The sequence below is a fragment of the Trachemys scripta genome, chromosome 18, assembly GCF_013100865.1.
Source record: "Trachemys scripta elegans isolate TJP31775 chromosome 18, CAS_Tse_1.0, whole genome shotgun sequence".
Lineage (NCBI taxonomy): Eukaryota > Metazoa > Chordata > Testudines > Emydidae > Trachemys > Trachemys scripta.
The window spans coordinates 1,140,470-1,157,877 of record NC_048315.1 but is presented as its reverse complement, the minus strand read 5'-3'; the positions used below and the strand labels follow the sequence as shown (position 1 = coordinate 1,157,877).

Sequence of the window (17,408 nt, the reverse complement as noted above, 5' to 3'; positions counted from 1 at the left end):
ATGGCATTTTGGGGTCTATCAAGTTGAAATGTTGACTGTCTCTGAAAACGATGCTAACAGAGGAAAGCTTTTCTATTTGTTCACAATATAATTGATGAAACACAGTGACACAGAAATGTGGCCAAAAGCAGATGTGTCTTCCTTAAAAAGCCAGCTCAAGATAGTGGATATTGGGGTCCATGCCACAAAAGCAACATCTGAAATGGAGGACCAATTTGAGTTCCTGATTCCAGAAAGCACCCCTTTTTGGGACAGCACTGAAGCACATGCCAAAATTTAAGAATGTGCTTAAGTCCCACTGAACATGCTTCAGTACTGTCCTGAATAGGGATAGACATAAGCACAGACTTTCCTAAAGTAAGGCCTGAAGCATTAGTACAGTTCTGGCACCAGCAAAACAGCTACAAATAATGTCATGAAACCCAAAATCCAATGTGCAAAGACACTGAGGAAAATCAAACACAAGAACCTCACTGTCTTCAGAGGGACTCCCGCAACTCAGATTCTGAAAAGGATAAGTGCCATTGTTGTACTTATTGCGCAGAAAACCCTGTGTCAACTTTTGTTTTCTTGGGTGATGAGGTTAAGAGGGACCCAAAGGAACATTTCATACCTTAAAATGATGCTAGAGTAATCTCTTGTAATGTCAGAGCACGCAACAGGAATTCTTGGTGGAATACACAATAAACAGACGTAACACAGGTAAAGGCTCTTTGCGTTGATTTCATTGTTCCTCTTGTGTGTGTATATAGTGACATAAATATCCATTTCAATTTATCTGTTTTATAAAGTACCTGCAAATAGATATTGTCTGCAGTAATGTAAATTTCCTTCCAGGGTATATGCCTGGTTGCTTTACTGAGCTCAATAACGGACACATGATTACAGCTTTGTATAACATTCCTTAGCAATTAATCTTAACTTGTAACTACAGTAAAGTAAAGGTGGACTATACAATGCGCAGCAGGCCAAGGAGAGAAACAAGCTCTAGAAATCAGTCATTGATTCATGAACTTGCACTTGAAGTGTAACACAGCTGCAGGAGCCCTGTCTTAATGACTGCATATCTTGTAATCACCACTCATGGACACTGTCTGGGATACAGAGTGGGACACACAACTACATGAATCCAAGATTTCAGCAAGATTGTAGAAAAAATTGTATAATATTCACTTCCATTGTTTGAGAATCAGTGTCTGACAATGTGTCTGACGCATGACTGGCAACAGTTCATACAGGATATGAATGCGTCTGATCTCAGCATGCGTCTGACGAAGTGGGTATTCACCCACGAAAGCTTATGCTCCAATACGTCTGTTAGTCTATAAGGTGCCACAGGACTCTGTGTCACTTTTTACAGATCCAGACTAACATGGCTACCCCTCTGATAAGTGTCTGACAATGTAATTAAAGACTATATCATAATGCATGTGAACAGAATTAATCTTCACTTTGGTGCTTAATCAAGCAACCTAACATTCTTTAATCTAGTGATTTTCTCCAAATAGTATCCTATGCACATCTGCCTTGATATTAATGTTGTGTTTCTATAGTAATATTGCCAACATTTGTTTTATTGGAAAGTATTTTGTGTCTGGAAGAATTATGAGTTTTGGGAGTTTTCAACAGAAATTAGCAGGCCCATTAAACTCATCGATTACATAAGAACATAAGAACGGCCATACTGGGTCAGACCAAAGGTCCATCCAGCCTAGTATCCGTCTACCGACAGTGGCCAATGCCAAGTGCCCCAGAGGGAGCGAACCTAACAGGTAATGATCAAGTGATCTCTCTCCTTCCATCCATCTCCACCCTCTGACAAACAGAGGCTAGGGACACCATTCCTTACCTGTCCTGGCTAATAGCCATTAATGGACTTAGCCACCATGAATTTATCCAGTTCTCTTTTAAATGCTGTTATAGTCCTAGCCTTCACAACCTCCTCAGGCAAGGAGTTCCACAGGTTGACTGTGCACTGTGTGAAGAAGAACTTCCTTTTATTTGTTTTAAACCTGCTGCCCATTAATTTCATTTGGTGGCCCCTAGTTCTTATATTATGGGAACAAGTAAATAACTTTTCCTTATTCACTTTCTCCACACCACCCATGATTTTATATACCTCTATCATATCCCCCCTTAGTCTCCTCTTTTCCAAGCTGAAAAGACCTAGCCTCTTTAATCTCTCCTCATATGGGACCCATTCCAAACCCCTAATCATTTTAGTTGCCCTTTTCTGAACTTTTTCTAATGCCAGTATATCTTTTTTGAGATGAGGAGACCACATCTGTACGCAGTATTCAAGAGGTGGGCATATCATGGGTTTATATAAGGGCAATAAGATATTCCCCATCTTATTCTCTATCCCTTTTTAATGATTCCTAACATCCTGTTTGCTTTTATGACTGCCGCCAAACACTGTGTGGACGTCTTCAGAGAACTATCCATGATGACTCCAAGATCCCTTTCCTGATTCATTGTAGCTAAATTAGCCCCCATCATATTGTATGTATAGTTGGGGTTATTTTTTCCAATGTGCATTACTTTACATTTTTCCACATTAAATTTCATTTGCCATTTTGTTGCCCAATCACTTAGTTTTGTTAGATCTTTTTGAAGTTCTTCACAGTCTGCTTTGGTCTTAACTATCTTGAGCAGTTTAGTATTGTCTGCAAATTTTGCCACCTCACTATTTACCCCTTTCTCCAGATCATTTATGAATAAGTTGAATAGGATTGGTCCTAGGACTGGCCCTCGGGGAACACCACTAGTTACCCCTCTCCATTCTGAGAATTTACCATTTATTCCTACCCTTTGTTCCCTGTCTTTTAACCAGTTCTCAATCCATGAAAGGATCTTCCCTCTTGTCCCATGACAACTTAATTTACGTAAGAGCCTTTGGTGAGGGACCTTGTCAAAGGCTTTCTGGAAATCTAAGTACACTATGTCCATTGGATTCCCCTTGTCCACATGTTTGTTGACCCCTTCAAAGAACTCTAATAGATTAGTAAGACATGATTTCCCTTTACAGAAACTATGTTGACTTTTGCCCAAGTTATGTTCTTCTATGTGTCTGACAATTTTATTCTTTACTATTGTTTCAACTAATTTGCCCGGTACTAGACTTACCGGTCTGTAATTGCTGGGATCACCTCTAGAGCCCTTTTTAAATATTGGCGTTCTTCCAGTTATCTTCCAGTCATTGGGTACAGAAGCCAATTTAAAGGACAGGTTACAAACCATAGTTGTTAGTTCCGCAATTTCACATTTGAGTTCTTTCAGTTTCTTTGAGTTCTAACGTTACTTCTTAAAAATGTCACTCTTGTGAACTAATCTCATAGTTTTTCAGAAGCCCAAAAGGGAAGGTGGGTTTTTAATCTTGCCTTTTTTTTTCACTCAGTCACTGGAGAGAAAATGATCATGTCACTGCAGGACAGTCTCACGGTTGAATGAGGGCACTGGTAGTCAGGATACCTCAGTTTTGTTCTAAGCTCTTGGAGGCAATGCAGCATCCTGGTAATATGAGGAGTATGAGGCAGGAGGCTGAATTAATTAATAATATTTGCATAAAGCTTTAAGATCCTCAGATGGCAGATGTTAAATAACTACATTACCCAGCACAGTTACAATCTCATTGTGCAATTTACAAGCCCAATGTGTGAATGCTCTGAAAGAATCAGTGACCTACTACTGTTATGAGATTACTTTCCAGACAGAGTGAAAGTAAGCCACTACGGTCCAGTACGGCGTACCGGCAAGAGCCAGTACGCCGTGCCGGACTGCACCGGCTTCCGCAGCGGAGATTTCAAGGGCCCGGTGCTCTGGCCTCTGCAGGGAGCCCTGAGCCCTTTAAATCACTCCCCGCCCCCCCGGGTAGCGGCTGCCAGGCTGGGGCCGGGATTTAAAGGGCCCAGAGCTCCGCGGCGGCCAGAGCCCCGGGCCCTTTAATTTGCCCCTGAGCCCCGGGGGCTCTCAGCCACCTCTGCAGCTGGGAGCCCTGGGGTGATTTAAAGGCCCTGGGGCTCCCAGCCACAGCCGGTGCCCCAGGGCCTTTAAATCCTGAGCGGCCCTGCCTCTTCTGGTTGAGGCCACACCTCTTCCGGGTGAGGCAATGCCCCCGCTCAGGACTCTGGCCGTACTAGTAAGTCCTGTAAGTTACTTTCACCCCTGTTTCCAGACTCTGTAATCAGTCATTTGTCATTTTTTTTCAAAACTTCAATTGCCCAAAGAAATATGGTGGCTGTTGATGTAATATAGACGGGGCCTACTTCACTTACATTATAAAAACAGCCTGATTTCATAAGCAGGATGGAAGATGCAGAAAGCACAAGTGCAGTGGAGAGGAAGTTCTAAGGACAAGAAGAAATTAATTTCAATTCAGTGTAAGTCCGTGTATAGCAACAGCCATAAATAAGGGGCAAGCAGCTGATAAATACAGAGGGACATTGTTACCACACAAACAGTTCATAATGGAAACAGGATTTTTTAAAAAATCTCGTACCTCCCTTTACGTAACAGCTGATAGCAATTAAAGTGAATAAGAATGTTCTGATCATGGAACTGCAACCAAATCTGCATTTAGGAAACTACAGGGCCAGAGTCTTTGCTCAGGCCAAGCCGTGCTCAGTGTAGGCTCAAGAGTGGGTATGCAGACAGAGGCAGCTTTAAACTGCAGCTGACCCCATCCCTGCCTTAATTTAGACCAACCTGCCCTCTGCCCATGGCTCCAAGGGACTCCTGGATCAGTCAATGGCCAGGCGCAGAGGGTGGCATAAGAACTGTCGTAGTGGCTCACCACCACCAAAGGATCCCTCAACAAAGAATCCTCCTAGGGCAGTTACAATGGGCTGATGGACGCTTTGAGCTCCCAGAACTGCAGAAAAGCGAGTCAGATTGCTCCCTTGATTCAGACTCAGTGTGTGCAAGAGAAACACCCCATTGTGTTAAACAATCAATAGTCCCGAGTTTTAACATCTCCATCTTCCTAGGAGGGGCTTTAGACTGAACTATCATCCGTACACTTCAGCATCTTCTTACCCTGAAGTATTGTACAGCAGTGGTTCTCAACCAGGGGTCCAGAGCCGCCTGGGGGGCCACAAGCAGGTTGCAGGGGATCCACCAAGCAGGACCAGTGTTAAACTCGCTGGGGCACAGGGCAGACAGCTGAAGTCCCACTGCATGGGGCTGAAACCCGGGGCCCTGAACAACTTAGCTTCACGGTGTCCCCTGTGCCACGGGGCCCTGGGCACCAGCCCTGCTTGCTACCCCTTAATGCCAGCCCTGGCTTTTATATGCAGAAAACCAGTTATTGTGGCACAGGTGGGCTGTGGAGTTTTTATAGCATGTTTGGGGGGCCTCAGAAAGAAAAAGGTTGCGAACCCCTGTGTACAGTATCTGAGTGCATTGGTGGTGGGGAAGAGGGGCACTTTATTATTTTTTTAATGTATTATAAACCAAGAGACTAGTCAATGGCAAAGTATTTTTTCTTCATTATAGTACTTTATGCTTTTATTTCCTAAATTTGCAATCAGACTCCAAAAGGGAGTTTTATTGCCAGCTCTCTGTGGCTAGTGGGAAGTCAGCCCTCAGCTATAGGCCTGTCTCTGGGACAGAAATGACAGTGCAAAAAGACCTCAGCTTACAAATTCGTCTTCTTCCTCCATAGCCACACATCCCTGGAAGCTCCATTTCCACTCCTCATTTCCACCGAAGCTCCCACAATTCTTCCGGCTGAGACAAGGTGCCGTACATGGGTGTCTGCCTGCTGAGAGGTGAGTTAGTGGTGCCATTTGGCAGTAGTGGAATTAGGGGTCCTGCAGCTCTCTCCATCCAGAGCTTGTGGTTAGTGGGTAAAAGCTGCATATGCTTCCTGGGGAAAGCAACAGCAGGGGTAGACACACAAACATTATTCTCCCTCAAAAGAAGGATGACCTACTATTTCTGTATCTCAGCTGTGGGCTCAGGATAGACTCTTCCTGGCCTTGCATTCCTCTCCATTCCTAGTTGCTGAAACTATAAAAATACTGTAGCAAACATGGACAAGAATTGTAAATATCAGGCTCTTTTGGAAGATGAACATCTCCAGCAATAATGTCATCCACCCGAAGTGAAGGACAAAAGGGGCTTGCCCTAGCTCTAGTCTAGGGCCTGGGTGTTTTGACCTGTAGTTGAGGGGATTAGCATTCAGCAGCACCAATGAGACCCCATGGGGGGTGGGAAGGAATACAGTGGGCCAGATTCTCAGCTGGTGTAAATTGGCATATATTCATTGACTTGAGTGGAGCAACAACAGTTTACACCAGCTGAGGATCTGGCCCAGTTACATAAACTAGAGAGCAAAACAGGTCACAATAATAAGCAACAGAGGGTCCTGTGGCACCTTTGAGACTAACAGAAGTATTGGGAGCATAAGCTTTCGTGGGTAAGAACCTCACTTCTTCAGATGCAAGGTCACAATAATGTTAATCTAAAGGCCAGAGTCTGAAATGTCAGATGATCGCAAAGGACCCAGCAAAATGCTCTTCTGAGAGGGACAGAGGGCCTAAAAACCGGCTTGCCTTCCTCCTGCATTGTGAATTGCTGTGCAGACTCATGAGGAGAGGTTACCCACCTTGGGGTAACCATTCCAGCAAACTTATATGTGCACTATGCAAGAGTCTGCACACAGACAGTACATTGCTTTGAGTTGAGCTTTCCTCAGCTTTCAAGGACCCAGCATTTTTTACTTTCCTGAAATACAGCATTCTCCAGGTAAACGGGTTTAAATATCTTCCGATACAGCCAGGCTGGAGGGAAGATGAATGTTATTTAAATATCCTCAAATATGAAAGTAACTCAGCCAAAAATGGCTACAAGTTAAAGTTGCTAAGTTATTTTCAGCCTTTAAAAATAATTTCACGTATTATGTAGGCCTGGCTTGTGGGCCTAACTTGCTTCATTTCTTAGTGGGCATAACTGGGAAGGTGAATGGAAGGTTAAGTTGTAAATAGGGCTTGACAGACAGTGTGCTGGAGTCCAGGATTTCGGTGCTAGCTAGACAAGAAGCAACGGTTTGATGCTAGGGACTATGGACGAGATAAACCTGGAATATAAAGATCAGGGTCCACATGAGCAGCATATGGACAGAGCACACTGTATGGGACTGGCTCCTGCAAAGTAACCAATCCAATCCAAAAATGTGTGGTGTAACGTACAGCAAATGCAATGTAACATAGAAATGTATATAAAGGAAGAGGTTATCTTTGTAACTTTGGATGTGTGGAATGCCCTATACCCACCCCCTATGCTTGAGTCTGATCAACTCAGCGTAGCTTTGCTATATGCCAAACAAGGAACCTGAGTGACAAAATCCAGAGTCAAACTGAATGTTTTGGAATGACGTGTTCTCCCAGTACTAGACAAGGTGTTTGGGATACGCCAAATGGAAACGGTCTCAGAGGAAATCCCAACATATTATATTTTAATTGAAATTATTCCTGAATAACCTTAACAACAATCTGACTTTCCAGACTTTTGTTCAATTATTAACTATAACTTTATTTTACAACTGTTCTTTGAGAAGGGAGAAAACCTTACGGGGAAAATATTTTAATAAATTGTCAGTTTATCTTAAATGTATTCATCAATCACTAATGTGAATGTGGTTGAATGCTATCAAGTCTCAGAGGGGTAGCCGTGTTAGTCTGGATCTGTAAAAAGCGACAAAGAGGCCTGTGGCACCTTATAGACTAACAGATGTATTGGAGCATAAGCTTTCGTGGGTGAATACCCACTTCGTCAGCCATATTCACCCATGAAAGCTTATGCTCCCCCAGTACGTCTGTTAGTCTATAAGGTGCCACAGGACTCTTTGTCGTTGAATGCTATGTTATAAGTAAGTAGTGACACAACAGTAAGTTCAGTGATTCTGTTTCTAAGAAATAGAAAAATGTGAATGCTTAAAGTTCCATCTCCTTAGCTTTGCAACATACATTATTTTTGCCACCAAGAAGTACATGAAGTACAGCAAGTCTTCATAAGCAAACACAGTTATATCAGTTGTGGTAAAATTGCTGAAACAGATTTTTTTTATTGTCATGGTCATTAACCTGATAGCTAGCCTGTAACAAACACATTCATTGTAAAACATTTCATCACCAGCTTGTTGAAGATTAATCATTTAATCATAAACCTGGCCAAGGTAAAACTTAACTTTTTCATCACTAGAACATGCAAATTCACTTCTTGTTGATTCATGAACTCATTCAAGATTAATTAGTTCATCACCAGACAGGGCCCAGTCCTGCAAATGGTCAGAAACACACTGAAGTCACTTGGATTTCTTGTGTTGATCACTAGTTTAGGCCCTCAATTTGTAAGAAAACCTATAACAGGCTTTGGTTTTTTATTTTGAACCTGTGTTCTTCAAAACTAGCTTATGAACTAATAGGAAGGAGAAAATACAGAGGAAGTTTCATGGCATAAGTTTAAGTATTTGTTGCCCAAAAAAGACACAGTGCCAGTTCCAACATGTGTAATGTCATGTGAATTAGGCCCTGATCCTCAGAACACTTGCACATGTTCTTACCTTTCTTACCAGGAACAGGTCCTTCATTTGATGGCCTTAAACATTCCCCTTCCCCCTCAGATTCCAAAATCAGAGGGGCCCAGATCCCCAAAGATATTTAGGCCCTAACTTCTACTGGAATACCTTTATGGGTCTGGACCTGGGTGTTTCTCTCTTCGGTGCTTTTGAATTTTCACCCCTGCTCTGCAGGCTCTACCCCTATGGAACTAAATTTGTTAGTCTCTAAGGTGCCACAAGTACTCCTGTTCTTTTTGCGGATACAGACTAACACGGCTGCTACTCTGAACCCTATGGAACTGGAATCGTGCCTTGACTGGAAGAGCTCACAGCACGCTGCTGGCTGCCATATCAGATAATAGGAGCTGAGTGCAATTTATTCTTTACAACTCCCTCCCCCTCCCCCCCATTTTAAAAACAGCCTTTTTCGAAACTCAAGACTTCTGCAAAGCTTTTGTTTTCAGCAAAACTTGTGTGTTCCTTTGTCAAAACCAGAAATGCTGACATCTATTTCCCCCCCCCCCTTCTCCTGCCACTGAATTCAACAGAATGAATGTCTAAGGTTTAGGGGGGGGGGTTAGTTTCACTTTCCCTTTTTTCCCCTTTGGCTACTTTGAAACTTTTCCAAAGCTGAGGGAGGATTGAGCAGGTGAAGAGCAGTAAAGGGGAAAAACTGGAGGAAATGACCCCTGGCCCCCATTCATTGAACTGCCCTCGCTCCCAGGAGGGTGGGGAGGGGAGAAGGAGACGAAGGGAATTAACTCAAGGGGAAGCTGTGCTCCCAGATCCCGTGGACCCGGAGCGGAAGGGCAGAGCCGAGGGGCCGGGGTTAAATGGAGACGGGCAAGGGCAGAGCCTGGGCACGGGGGTTCATTGCGGGGAAGGGCTAAGCGCATCGCCCGGGGATCTGTGTCCCCAGCCCGCGGGGCAGCCCCGCGCTCTCCCATGGATGCTGCCGGCGGAGGCGGCCCCGGCCGCCGGGCATGGGGGCCCTGGCGGGGAGGCGTCTGGCCGCCCTGGCCCCGGTCCTCTGCCGTCCCCTCCGGGCGGAGCCTGCCTCTCCTCCGCCTCCTGCCTCTGCGGGCGGCGCGCCGCGCTCCTCCGGCCCCCGCTATGGCCGACAGCCCGGGCCCCGCTGGCGGGGGGCGGCCGCGCTGCCCCCGGGCCGCCCCCACGGTGGAGCCGGTTCTCTTCCTGGGCACCGTGGCGCTGGGCCTGCAGGCCCCGCTCTGCACCCAGTACCTGTGGGAGCGGCTCGGGGCCGAGCTCGGCTACAACGGCTCCGCGGGCAGCGGCTCGCCCGGCTGCGGCAACGCGAGCGGCGCGGGGGACCCTCGGCAGCAGGTGGGCGAGGCGGGCCGAGCCGGGCGGGGGTGGGTGCCCGGGAGCGGGCGGGCCCCAGAGGTGCTGGAACTAGTGGTGCTGGTTTGACGTGGCTGCCCCCCACCCCCTGTGCCCAGCCAGGCACAGCTGGGAGGAGCTGGGCCATATTTTCGCACTTCCCCGCAAGAGGCGGTTTCTGCAGGCCAGGGTCAGACCCCAAGGCGATGGGTGCCAATATAGACCTTGATGGACAGATATTGTGCCATCCGGGGCCTCACCTACCTGTGTCTGTCCTTCTGTCTCAGGAAGTGGAGACCCTGGCCTCCCATTGGAACCTCTACATCAACCTGGCAGGCTTCTTTGTGGGTCTCTTCTCAGTGACTCTCTTTGGGCCATGGAGTGACAGCGTGGGTCGGCGTCCAGCGCTCATCCTGCCCGCCGTGGGCATGGCCTTGCAGGCTGCCATCTATCTTCTTGTCATGTACCTGAGGCTACATGTTGGCTACTTCCTGCTTGGGCGCATCCTGTGTGGCCTCATGGGGGACTACAACCTCATCCTGGCCAGCTGCTTTGCCTACGTGGCTGACATCAGTGACCAGCGTTCCCGTACGTTCCGCGTCGCCATCCTGGAGGCGTGCCTGGGTGTGGCAGGCATGCTGGCCAGCATCATCGGAGGGCAGTGGCGCAAAGCTCAGGGCTACATCAATCCCTTCTGGCTTGTGTTTGCTGTCAGTCTTGCCACTGCCCTCTATGTTGCTCTTTGTCTCCAGGAATCGGTGAAGGAGAGGAAACCGGCCAAGCTGTTCACCCTCAGTCACTATATGTCTGTGTACAAGCTGTATGCTGCCCCAGGGTACCAGAGATCCAGGCAGAAGCTCGCTCTCTACTCTCTGACGTTCTTTCTCATTGTCACCATCCACTTTGGAGCCAGGGACGTCTTTGTCCTATACGAACTCAGCTCCCCACTCTGCTGGGGCTCTGATCTGATTGGTTATGGCTCAGCAGCTAGTTACCTGACTTACCTGAGCAGCCTGGCAGGGCTGCGGGCACTGCAGCTGTGCCTTGAAGACACCTGGGTAGCGGAGTTAGGATTGCTCTCCAACATCTCGGGCCTGGTTGTGATTTCACTTGCTTCTACAACACCACTGATGTTCACAGGTGATGCTGAATCCCAAAATCCAGGTAGCTTAAAAATTGCCAGAGGAGTGAGGAGAGGATGGCAGCCTCTTGGAAAGACAGAAAGGCAGAGTAGACGTCCCCAGAGTATCCACATACCAAAATTGCTGAGATCACCAGCCTGTCACACCTTGTATTTACTGTCACCACCAGGTGGTGGTGCTGCAGCTAGAGGGAGTCACTACAGACAGTTGTAGACCAACCAGAAGCCACACAAACCAGGTATCTTAAGCTATCCTCAAAGGGGCCATAGAAGGAGGCGGGCTGAAGGGCGCGCATGGGCTAATGGGCAGGAGGATGGCAGTCTCCCTGGCAGCTACAGGTGCTTTATTTGTGGGGTTGGTTTTGTTTTAAGCTAGCAATGTTATTCCACAGATAAGAAAACCTCCTGGGTGTGTCTTATTTCTCACTCACAGGTTATGGCATCCTGTTTCTTTCAATGGCAGCCACTCCAGTGATCCGGGCAAAGCTGTCCAAACTGGTGGATGAGAAAGATCAGGGTAAGTGATTAACCAGTATAACCCACAGCAGGCCGTGAAACATTCAACCTAGTGATGTCTGCGCGACACATTAAAAACCAAACAACCCAAGGAGTGTGCCTCAGCCTCTCCCGGCAGGAGGCACCAAAAGGACCAGGTCAGGGAATCTCTGCATTCTTCTGACCCCCTCCCCCCTGGCACATGCACACATCCCCAGGCCCTGCGCAGGACAGGCATTGTGGGCAGTTTTTCTAGGCAATACAGTGAACCTACTTGGGACTAAAATGTGCAGAGGAAGATGTAGTCAAAGTGAAAAGCATCACATTAAAGTTTGGGGCTGAGTCACTGATGACCTCCCCCTGGTCTCAAAACCTTTCACAGGAACAGGAGTTAGACTGGGTTGAAAAATAAACTCTGGAAACACTAGTAACCCCCGGTATGGCTTTGGCCTGTGTGAGCTGGCAACAACTGGAAGAACTCAGCACTACTAAAGGATGTGACCACAGGATGTAGGGTTACCCTTCTCCATAACACTGGGGAGAGCCGGGCCTCTTTGCCTCCTGTACATGGACCTGGCTGGAAATGCCACTGCAGAGTCAGGAGAGGGGAGGAGGGGCTTAGTGCAGTCACTTGCAGCCCAGAAATGGCTTCCCATGAAATGAAAGTCCTGGTTCCTCCAACCGGCTAACGTGGGCCCCGCTTAGAATGAAGCTAGTGTAAATTGGATTCCAAGGTTATAAAATGAAACCTGCAGTATCTCTGCTGTGTTTAATATTTATTGAATGATAAAATGTCCTGGGCACTTACATTGAACTAGTTTCTGCCTCATGGGATTTACAGTCCGTCTGATGCAGCATCCAAATTCAGCACTTGGTGAGTGCAACTCATGGAGGGCCGTGGAGTTATCCTACTCACACTCGGGCTGAACTTGGCCCATCATGCCTGTCTCTGCTCTCAGCCCTTGGCACCTGCACTGCAGAGAAAAAGGGCCACCTCCTGATCGGAGTGAAAATATTTTACTAAGATCCAGATTGAAATGCACCGAGATGGTCAGGTGTGTTCAGTCTAAGGGGGCCAAAAGAGGAGCCTCATTGCTAAGCTCTGACCTTGGTGTCCTTCCAGGTGCTCTTTTTGCCTCTGTTGCCTGCGTGGAAGGTCTCTGCTCACTTGTGGCCACAGGAGTGTTCAACTCTCTCTACCCTGCAAGCCTGCACTTCATGAAGGGATTCCCCTTTCTCTTTGGGGCAATCATTCTGCTCGTTCCAGCTGCTCTTATTGGGTAACTCAGATCCTGGTCTTCTAAGTCAGTCTAAAAGCCTTTGTATGTGGCTCTGTAGTGGCTGGTGGGGTCCCTTGCAGGACACTGGCTTGTGAGAGGCCTTTACAAGGCTTGTCTAAATGCTGCTAATTGGAAGAAGTTTGGTGCCACAGGAGGCAGATGTCCAAGTATCTCAACTGGGGAAACCTCTGCCAAGTTCTCTCTTGGCTCACAAGTAAATTGATTTCAGTGGGATTCTTCCTACTCACTGTGTGTCCACATTGCAGCCCCCCCTACACACAAACCCTGCACTCCATGTGAGTGTGGATGGTGGGGGGGCGGAAGCGGCTCAGAACGGAGTTGCATTTCAAGCGCTGAATGTGGGGCCTGGGAGTGGAACGGCAGGGGCTATGCCAGCTCAGGATTGAGGCACATTGTCCCAGCTACATATGCAATGCTCACGTGGCGCCTGCCTGCACTGCGCTGGCTCTAGCCACTAGCTGTCATTCCATTCAAACATGATCGTTTATTTTTCTTGCTTTATATCTTCCTGAGCCCTGTGCTGCCCCAGAAGTCAGCACCAATCCACAGAGCGCCGGCGGCGGTGCGAGGCGGGGAGCTGGGAGCTTTGGCGCAATATTGCTCTTTCACCCCTTCCTCCAGCAGCTGCTGTAGCGAAGAGCTTGGGCACCCTCAACAGCTTGTCTGCCTTCAATTGCCCCCCTAGTTAAAGCAAGAGAGTGAGGTTGCTTTTGACTTTGTCGGTGCTGGGAGGCCAGGGTGGGTTTACAGGAGAAGTGCATTAATGGCTGGCCCTAGGGAGTTTTTCTGGCAGGGCCATTTCCTCTCTGTTTCCTTGAGATTTTAAAGCCCTTGCTTTGTGCAGGCAGAGCTCTGACGCTGTCCATTCTCTCTTAGGTGGATAGAAATCTCGGACACCACGCCCGAATACGGTCACTTTACAGATGCTTCCTGATCCCCCACACAAGGCTAAGCACTGATTCACCAAAAGAAAATTATTTGTGTGGCTGAGCAAACCGGTCGGAAAGCTGCTGCTTATTCTGCTGGGACGATTTGACCAATGAGCATGAGAGATCTCTAAGGTTCTTGCTTATTTAAAGTTCCAAGTAGCTGGAAATCGTGGCTTTAATCAGCCAGTAAAAACACGATCCTGCCAGCAGGGCTAGGTCCTCATGGTCCTGCTGGCTCGGCCTGTCGGGGAAAACACCAGTGAGTTTAAAAATAAAGGGGTAGAAAGAGCTGCTGTTGATGCCCATTTGCAGGTGACAGAGGAGTGAAGACTAACAGGGTATGCTGGCGGCCCAGGGGGGAATGTACGCTCCTGCTGAGGGCTTGCGAGTGATGCCAGGGAGCAACTTCCCCTCTGAACAGAGTGAGCTCTTCCCTGTTGAGTGGCCAATAAGCCATTAGTATGGAAGAAGAAACTCGCGACCAAATGCACCTCCCTCCAGGAAGAGATGGCTCCTGAAGGGCACAATGGAAGTAGAGGAAGCCCAGCACTGGCTGAATAGACTGTAGAAAGAGGGAGGCAGGCCCCTGGCCCCCGTCTGCACCAGGGTAACAGACTTGTTTTGCACGTTACTGCTCAGGCCAGGCTCTTGTAGCAGTGCTGAGAGTGAGAAGCAAGTCTTCCCAGGAGTGTGTGAGCGTCTGGAGGGACATTCTCCCTTCCTGCCTGTCTAGCTGCAGAACCCATTCATGGGGCCCTTTGGAAGCACTAATGGCACTGCACACAAGTCCCGTGGAGCTCAGCTGTTAGCATCAGGTGCAGTGCAGTGTGTGCCGCTGAGCGGGGAAGAGCCAAGGCCCTTCCCCTAGTGCCTTTCAACCCAGGATTTCAAAGTTCTTTGCAAAGGTGGGCTGTGCAGGTTGTAACCTGAGGTAGACGGGTTAAAGCTAAACCTGTCCCATCATCCATAACTGTGGGCACCTAAGTTCAATAACTGTGGATTAAGTGACTTCCCAAGGCCACAGAGTAAGTGAATGGCAGAGCCAGGACCAGTCTCATCCCATCATTAGGCTGAGCTGGATGCGGGAGCAGGGCGGGGGGTGTATTTGCAGGGAGAAAATATATGTTCTGTGGGACGTACTCTTCTGTCAGCGAGCTGACTGCTGCTCCTCTTCCCAGAGGGTGACAGGTGCCATCATGTCTTCACATTGTCACTCGCTCAGCTATCCCCTGCTGGGGTAGTACCACCTCTCCCCAGCCCATGGTGTTCAAAGCCTTCACAGCTGTTCTTCTAACAGCTGTTAAATTTGTTTCCTCTTGAATATATGATCTGTACAGTAACTAAGTGTCACTGCTGATAACAAACCCCTTATGCAAGGCTTCAAGGTGCTGCGGGTGCCGTTTTCTAATCAGATTTATGACAAGGACAAGATTGCTCATTCCCAGAATAGCAAGTCCCTAGTTCCTCTCGTGGTCCATAAAGGCTGGCCTTGGCAGCAGAGTTCTTTTATAGAATCATAAACGTTTAAGGGTGGAAGGGACCTTGAGCGGTTGTTTTCTAGCTCAGCCCCCTGTGCTGAGGCAGGACTAAGGAAACCTTGACCAGCTGGGGCAGGTGTCTGCTTATAAACACTTCTAGGGATGGGGATCCTACAGGGTAACACATTCCAATACTTAACTATCCTTACCATTAGAACGTTTTCCCTAATGTCCAACCTAAATCTCCCTGGCTGCAGATTAAGCCCATTACTTCTTGTCCTACATGGAGAACAATTGATCACCGTCCTCTTTATAACAGCCCTGAACACATTTGAAGACTGTCGTCTTTTCTCAAAACTAAACATACCCATTTTCTAAATGTTTCCTCATAGGTCAGGTTTTCTAAACCTTTTATCATTTGTGTTGCTATCCTGTGGACTCTCTCCAGTTTGTCCAGACTTCCTTCCCCGCTTATCTCTCTCCGTTATTCTCCTGCTTTTCTCTCTTGGGTTGAAGACTTTGGAGAGAAAAGCAGCAGCGAATAATCTGATGCCAGGTGAAGAATGAGCTCATCAAAGAGCCTGGAGCCATAAAGATTAGAGATGATCCCCTGAGACTTGCTAGCAGCAGCTACACACTGGGTTAACCTTTTCCTGGGCACTGGAGTGAAGCTCACAGCAGCTCTGTTTCCGTTACCTGCCTGTAAATATAATAGGCAGTGTTTGCCAAATCAGCCCAAGCTCTTGTTTCGCCTCTGCTGGAGTGGGGAGTGGGGAGAGAAGGAGCAGGCAGCAGGAAGGTGCGTGAGGGGAGAATGGGAGAAGCAGAGCCGTGGTCGGATGCTTTATGTCAATATAAAGCTCAGTGCTGGGGCTGCCTGTGCAACTCTGAGCTTAGGGCCAATGCTGACTTTCTCTACAAACGGGGCATGCCGGGAGTTCAGGGCTGTGGATGAATTTGTATCTGAATTCCTCAAGGCAGCATCAGGCCACTAAATCCTAGCTGGTCCCCTTGGGCTGCAGGTCCGTTTTCCTGGCCAGGATCACCAGCTGGCAGTGTCTGTGCAGTTCGATTTCACTGGTCCCACCATGCTCGCTTTGTGTGTCAGTCACCCACTGTGTGTAAAGGAAGAATCCAATAGGATTTATGGAAGAACAACAGCTCTTTTTGTTGGCTCTCCTCCCAGATCCTCAAGCATGGGGCCAATGCACGACCTACCACAGCGTGGCTGTGAGCAGCAGGTATGGGTGTCCTTAGAATACAATGGGTACCATGCTCACTCACATTAATCCCAAACCTGCCCGGGACATCCAGGGCCAGGGTAAAAGGGAGGCTGGGAGCCTTTCTAGTCTATATTACACAGGTTCTTGTATTGCCCTCAGCACCTTTACTCGCGCATGAAGCAACACGGCTAGCAGCTGCCTCCTGTGGTTTATTCTGTCTCTCACCCTCTTTCCGGGAGAGAATATGTGGGCAGTGGAATGTTTTGGTAGGGTTCCCCCCTCGCTATAGCCACGCTGCTCGGTCTGCGTTAGAGAAGGCAGGTCGGCGCAGTGCCTCGGGGAGTGGGAATTTGGGCTGATCCTTAGCTCCCTGAGGAGTTTGTGCACAGTCTCCGACCAGCCCCCCAGCAAGCTCTGTCTCCCACACAGACCAACTTTATCCTCATGGTAGGAAGTTCCACTGTGCCTGAGAGGTGGAGTTGTTTGCCATGGCTCTCATCCTGTGCCTTAGGCTTTACAGGTCCTTGTCTTTGACTCTCTTGGCTATGGGAAGCCAATGTAAAGGGTGGAGGACAGGCTGAATGGGCTCACAGTAGCCCGTGATGCTGAGGAGACGTACTGCAGCATCTTGTACTAGCTGGAGTTTCCTAAGGCCTGATGGTTCGTGCCTTCCCAAGGGAGAAGTCTGGCTGGCCTTGATGAACAATGGTGCTCTCTTGCCCTAAAATCCACGCAGGTGCCTCTGGGCCAGTGCAGCGTACAACAGGCTCCACCCCTTCATTCAGCACATGGGGAGGAGAGGCCTGAGTGGGGCCTGCAGTGCTGCTGGGGTTAGACTCTCCAGTCGGGTCCCAAAGTGACATGCGCTGGGCTCCTCCCCACCCCCTAGGCCTGGGTGGCAGAGAAGGTGCAGGCCGGAGGGAGCAGAGCCTAGGCAGGC

At 48.3% G+C, this 17,408-nt stretch overlaps 1 protein-coding gene across 1 annotated transcript; it reads left to right on the top strand.

The window, feature by feature from the left end:
• Window positions 1–9,623: 9,623 nt before the first annotated feature.
• SLC46A1 (solute carrier family 46 member 1) lies at window positions 9,624–15,107 on the top strand. Its single transcript, XM_034752975.1, has 5 exons — window positions 9,624–9,904; window positions 10,189–11,041; window positions 11,476–11,559; window positions 12,661–12,817; window positions 13,715–15,107. The coding sequence occupies exons 1-5, from the start codon at window positions 9,674–9,676 to the stop codon at window positions 13,770–13,772; spliced, it is 1,383 nt and encodes a 460-aa protein (XP_034608866.1). The 5' UTR covers window positions 9,624–9,673; the 3' UTR covers window positions 13,773–15,107.
• The last annotated feature ends 2,301 nt before the right edge of the window (window positions 15,108–17,408 follow it).

Coding starts and splice junctions, on each gene's coding strand:
- SLC46A1 (XM_034752975.1), top strand. CDS start 9,674: ATGGCCGACAGCCCGGGCCCCGCTGGCGGGGGGCGGCCGCGCTGCCCC. Junction 11,560..12,660: donor GGTGGATGAGAAAGATCAGG/GTAAGTGATTAA, acceptor GTGTCCTTCCAG/GTGCTCTTTTTGCCTCTGTT. Junction 12,818..13,714: donor GTTCCAGCTGCTCTTATTGG/GTAACTCAGATC, acceptor ATTCTCTCTTAG/GTGGATAGAAATCTCGGACA.